This window comes from Hyaloscypha bicolor (assembly GCF_002865645.1).
Source record: "Hyaloscypha bicolor E unplaced genomic scaffold K444scaffold_165, whole genome shotgun sequence".
Taxonomy (NCBI): domain Eukaryota; kingdom Fungi; phylum Ascomycota; class Leotiomycetes; order Helotiales; family Hyaloscyphaceae; genus Hyaloscypha; species Hyaloscypha bicolor.
Genome location: NW_020194667.1, coordinates 1,771,081 through 1,777,182, shown reverse-complemented (window position 1 = coordinate 1,777,182; position 6,102 = coordinate 1,771,081). Strand labels below are relative to the sequence as shown.

The 6,102-nt window shown below is 38.0% G+C and overlaps 1 protein-coding gene across 1 annotated transcript; it reads left to right on the top strand.

The window, feature by feature from the left end:
• Nucleotides 1–3,137: 3,137 nt before the first annotated feature.
• K444DRAFT_668614 (uncharacterized protein) lies at nt 3,138–4,242 on the top strand (the record flags this gene model as incomplete). Its single annotated transcript, XM_024887427.1, has 3 exons — nt 3,138–3,291; nt 3,597–3,677; nt 3,731–4,242. 3 exons carry the CDS (start codon nt 3,138–3,140, stop codon nt 4,240–4,242), a joined length of 747 nt encoding a protein of 248 aa, XP_024729939.1.
• Nucleotides 4,243–6,102: the final 1,860 nt, after the last annotated feature.

Here is a 6,102-nt window from a genome sequence, read left to right as displayed (position 1 = left end):
GCCGGAGATCTACTCGTCTTTAAAGTTACTAGAATTAAGTTCCCCTAGAACCTCATTAATCTAATATACTCTTAAAGTACTAATCTTTACTATATGATTCCTAGAGTTAGCTTCTAATTCAATTAGTACCAAGTACGAGTAATTCCGTATTTAATAACTAGTATTACTATAGTATAAATATAGCCCCTTCTCTTTACGGACTTTAATTACGTCCTTTAAAACCCGTTTTATATGCATCCCAGATATAGAGGCTATATATATTTCTAGGGCGGTTTCCTAATTCATAATTATATTATATGAGCCTATATTCATTAATTAATAGCCTTTGCTATAGCCCCGTTTCAAGTCTAATACTACTTGCCAAGTAATAATAATATAGCCTTTAAAATTCTCAGGGGTTTCTATTGGTATTAGAGCTATACGAAACTCCTTTGAGAAAATGGACTCCAAAAATAATTATTTGACTTGATCCGGCTGTCACGAGCACAAGATCTAGGGCCTGGAAGGCGTGGTTAGACTGTCTCTATTTTGACGATTCAAAGCTAAAGAGAGAAGAGGATCTCGAAGGAGCCTCGGATCTAAATAATCGCGAGCTACGCACGGGCCCACGTGCTAGCTTAAGCTCGGGGTCACGTGTAACCATCAGGTGACTACAGATGCCACGCTCAGATGCCAGATGCCTCGCTCGTTCTAGTCTAACCCCTACTAGTACCGTATATCGTAATAACCGTAACACCGGCTACAAAACTCCGTTCGTAGCTATGAGACTATATTCAAACTCTATAAAGTAGACTGCAAAAGGCTTATTCTTTTACTAAAGTACCATTATTTGCCGTTTACTACTATCCACTTCTTCTTGCATATTATATGCAGTATCTAATTAACAATATAGCCCCGAGACTTCCCTTATTGGCCCACGCTCTTTACTCACGGCATAACTTGTAATAGGGCTTTCTCTTGTAATCGAGAGTGGTAGTACCAAAAACGAATAACTTTCTTATTGTCTTCTATATTAACTTATAGCTTAGCTTGCAGCTATATTGCCCAAGCAGGGTATTCCTTCCGAGAGCCATTAAACGTAGGCATATTGGGCAACCGATTACGACAATAACCTTCTCTTATATTAAGCCGAGCTTGTAAGGTCTGTATAAGGCCCTCGAGGGCTTGAATTCGTTCCAAGAGGATATTGGCTCACTAGGGGGGCAATTATTGGCTATTCGAAGCCATTTTGTCCGATTCGAAAAAAAATTCAACAAAAAGCTAGGAACTCCGAGATTCAGATACTGGCATACGATAATCCAATTAAAGGAGTTCTTTCTAATGTCACGGGCCAGGCCTTTATACAAAGAAAACTGGTGGTTTTGATACAAGAAGAAATAACTAAGGAGAGAAAAAGAGAGTCTCGCTCTCTCGCAAGCTAAATACACACGGGCCACGCGCCACGCGCCCCCGTAGCCACAGCAACGAAGGTCACATGACCGAGTCCAAACCACGGGTCCAACCCGTTACAATCTAAATAAAAAGACAAGAAATTCATGATCTAGGATTTGTAGCCTTGCGCTGCTTTCGAAGGCATCAATCAAGCCGATCAGGCACGGGAAGAGGTGTAAAGAGGCGGCTGCATATCTCGGGCCATTTGCGAGTTAGCGATTGTGGTATTCGATATCAAAGCAAGCCCGAATAAGCGAGGACGGCCGTCACAAAGCGCCACACAGTCCGAAAAACACCAATAATTCGCTTGTGTAACCCATGTATGTCTCACAATAGCTAGATTAGGCGTGGTTTCTTTTTTTCGCGTGCTACTTTGAGAATAATGGGCGTGGCAATGATAAATCAATTCAAATGCGGAGGTGTGCCCGTCTGTCCATTACGTTGGCCTATCTAAATCATCCCCGTTTTGTTGCCTCGCCCTCCATTTGCAACCCATGCAGGCCGTCCTGAGCTGAAGATACGGTAAATTGCTGCGAAATTGAAAGAACCGCGAACTTACTGCAAAGTTATGGATAAGGCGACATGCTGTCGGGGGAGCATGCCTGCAAGGCCTATCCTCCGACTTTGAAATTACGACTACTAATTCACATTCATAGTTGATGGCGAAAGAACTGCAAACCGCGGGAGCAAGCCTTGCAATCAGAGCTCCAGCAATTCCACGATGTGGATCTGGCGGGAATGGATGAGTTCAAGTACCAAAAGTTGCAAATGGCGAAGAGGGTGCGGCTCTTGCAGCTAGGGAGCCCCCACGGGCCTATGGGTCGAGGTATTATATGGTTTGATTGAGACGGGGTAAGGTGATTGCTTTTATATTCCAGCGAAAGGTAAATGATGAGGGGAGGAAAGAGGGGAGGAGGACCGTTTTTAGTTGCTCAGTAGACACGGCTAGTAGAACGCTAACCTTGAATCTCGATCAAGGTGTCACGAGGCTGCTTTTGTTCACTGCAGCCACTAGCGCTTTTGACGAGTCGGTGGGGTCTGGCCTCGATGCTGTGAAAACTCCGGATACAACGATAAAAATTCGCGAAAGATTTTTAATCAGGGGCCGTATTCTCTCCAAAGGTCAGTAGTAGCACGAAATCCCGGCCAAAGTCGTCGAATCTGTCTCTTTGTCCTATATAAAGCAGGAAACAGAGAGCCGAGGCTTGAAGAAGGATAAGTAGATCTCCAACAAGGAGAGAAGCGACGTGTCTTTAAGGAAGTTCAAAAGACGATAGAGCAGCACAAAAGGCATGAAATTTCCTTGATTGCGGTATTAGTCGTATTATAATTTATTGAGATGCAGTTAGTTTTTGAGTTAACCCGCAGACTGCGGCTGAAGAGACGGGTCGAGAAGTATCTGCATGTCTCAAGTCTTATCACGCCCGCATTCTGATACTCCAACTTTGATTCGATACCATGTTTGGTATTTCCTTTTTCTAGAGGCAATAAGCCTCATGTCTTAAGAAATGACATATCAGAGCATGCACGCGCCCAATTGTAGCAGAGGCTGTTCACTGCATAGTTGACTCTGTTGGGGCTGGCTTTACGTTTTGCATTACCCCGCCTCCTGCTCTCTTACTGGAACCATAAGAAGTAGAATGGCAGCTGAATGCTCTCGCATTTCGTCTCTGCGACTGCCGCTTGCGTTGAGAATTAGTGTGAAAATGACACCTCTAATCTTAATCCTTATACATTGCCTAGTTGCGGTTGATGGAGCTGCATATCCCGCCCCAACCCCAGCAGCGCGTCTTGAAGAGAGGCAGGTCTTTGGCATTTCAACTGTCTGGAGTCCCACTGTTGTAGGCACAACAGTTTCGTGTACGTTTAGCAGTTCGAATTGATATAACCCGTGTTTAACATCAATTCTCTAGACGAACCATTTTATTTCACCGACGGCAGATATACTGTTACCACATCAGGCTATAATTGGGGCTGGTGCTTGTTGGGATACACAGATTGCATTCCAGCGACTTCATGCCAATCAGGAACCCTACTCTATCCATTATCTACATATGCTTGGCAAGTTATTCTGAAGCTCTGGAAATTGGATATCTTTTAATATTTGGATAGTACATCAAGTAGAACATGTGGAAGAGAAATCCTATATTCTACAACTGGTGCAGCTCTTGGCCTCACAGGCTTCGCTTGCTTTGGGGTAACAGACCATAATCCCATGACCTTCTTCCAGGTGTCACCGACCATCGGTGAGTTCACAAAGCAACTTGCTTCTACAAATACCAAGCTAAATCCAACTCAGTGCCGAGTTCGACTACTATTAGTGTTACCACTGGTACCCCGAATCCTACCTCCAGTAGCCTCAGTCCTATTACCACCACCGGTTCCCAGAGTCAAACCTCAACTCCGCCGCCAACGCCTCCGAAGCCACCCGTCGGCGCTATAGTTGGCGGCGTAGTCGGCGGCCTCGCTGTGCTCGTCATCGGCCTCGCCGCTGTCTTGCTATTCCTCCACCGACGCAGCCATCCTGCGCCTACGAACGTCAGCACTGCCGAGGTAGTTCAGCAGCAACACCCACCACAAGAACCGTCTCCTGCCGTACCCTATAACCCGAAGCATGCGTCGTACTCAAGCGGCTCTCCAACTACATCAAACTTCCCGCTGCCCATGCATCAGAGTACCCCAGGTCAGAACGAGGTGTCCTATCCGCCGCCGAGTGAGTCGCCGACCTTTTCGAACCCAGTTGAGCTGTCGACCTATACACCAGTGATGCACGGCGTTGGGGACGGGAACACCCACCAGGTTCAGAGATAGTTTGTTGGGGAGCCCGGGCAATTTGCGAGTTTGAAAATAAGAAATATTTCATTGTTTTGTTGTTGTTATTTGATTTCGGTTCTTACGCAACTTGACCCATGAATGTAATAGTCGGACTTAACGTCGCGACTAAAGGGACTCAACCCTTGAGTCGGGGAAAGCGAGTTGTCCCGCACCACACCAAAATTACTATGCAATTGCCGATATCTGCATTATATTATATAACCAAATAACCCTTAATTTAATGCGTAATTAAGAATATAATCTCTTATTAATCTAATACTATAAAATCTGTATTTTAAGCTATTAAATTAATTAATATTACTAATCTGGATAATAAAGAATATAGAATTATCTTTTCCTTACTAATTCCACTATTTATATCCTTTCTTGCCTCTTTTATCTTTTTGTTTAATCTCTTAATTCCTTCTAATATTACTTATATATATAATTAACTAAGAGGGTTCCTCTTTACTTAATAAGCTTATTCAAATACAAGTATTATAGGATTAATAGAAATATTTATAAAGATTATAAAGTCTTTTACTTATATATAATCGAATTTAGCTTGCTTTTTAGCTACTTTATTATAAAGTAATTAGTACTTAATTCGAATAACTTTAAATTCGTTTTTTATAGGTTTATTCTAGGGATTATAAATCGGTATTAGAAATTCGAAAGAAATAATTATATTAACTTTAAGAATTTGCCTTTTTATTTATATTTTTAATTTTCTTATTATTTTCTTTCTTTTTCTTTTTATTACTTATATAATAATTCCGATTTTTTTTAAAAGCTTTTCTCTTTATTACAGGCCAGGCCTTTATATAAAGAAGACTAGTAGTTCGATTAACTAAATAGAATTCTCTAAGGAGAAAAGAAAGAGAAAAACGAGAGAAGTAGAACTGTATTCTTTAAGGTATTTAAGTTCCCTAAGTAATATATAGCTACTCTATTAATTTAAGAAAGCATATTATATAATAAGGGCTCTGGCCTTTATTATATGACTTAGTAAAAGCTATTAGCCGAGTATATAAATCGGGTCTCGATCTATTATATTCTTAGCTAATTCGGCCTTTATAAGTTATTTCTTTGCCTTTTTAAATTGCTTTTTTATTATTTTCCTTATTTTAATTTTCTTTTTTACTAGAATATTAAAACCATTTATTTATTACTCTTTTTAGAAACTAAGCTATATATTTAGCTTAGTCTTATAATAATTAACTTATGCTTTATAAGAGTTCTAAATATTTAACTTTTATAAACTTTTAAATATTAGGTAATTCTTAATAGCCTTAATTATAGTTATATATTTTTTATAAAAGAAAAGGCTTAAAAGATTTAAAATTTTATTATTAAGATTATTAAGGTATAAAATATATTTATTATATAAAGATAAAGGTTTTAAAAAAGTAAATAATTAATATATTATTTTTAATTTATAAATAAAAAGAAATATAAAAATTAATAAGTTTTTTACTTTTATTTTAATATTTGAATTAGATTTAAATTCCAGATTCTTTAAACTAGTATTTTTTCTTTTCTTTTTATTATATTTTTTAAGCTTTCTTTATATAACTTTAAAGCTAATAAGTCAAATTCCTGTATTTTAAAAAGTATATTTAATTATTTAAATTATAAATATCTTTTTTTATATTTAAAAAATAATTGCAAAAGAAATATTAAATATTATATTTTAGCTTATATAAATAAATTGTATTTATAATATTAATCTATTAATAATATTTTTATTTCTTAAAAATACTAATATTATATAATTAAAGAAAATAAGTTTAATAAAAAGAAAATTATATAAATTATATTTTATTATATATAGCTTTTAAAATAAAATTATTTTAT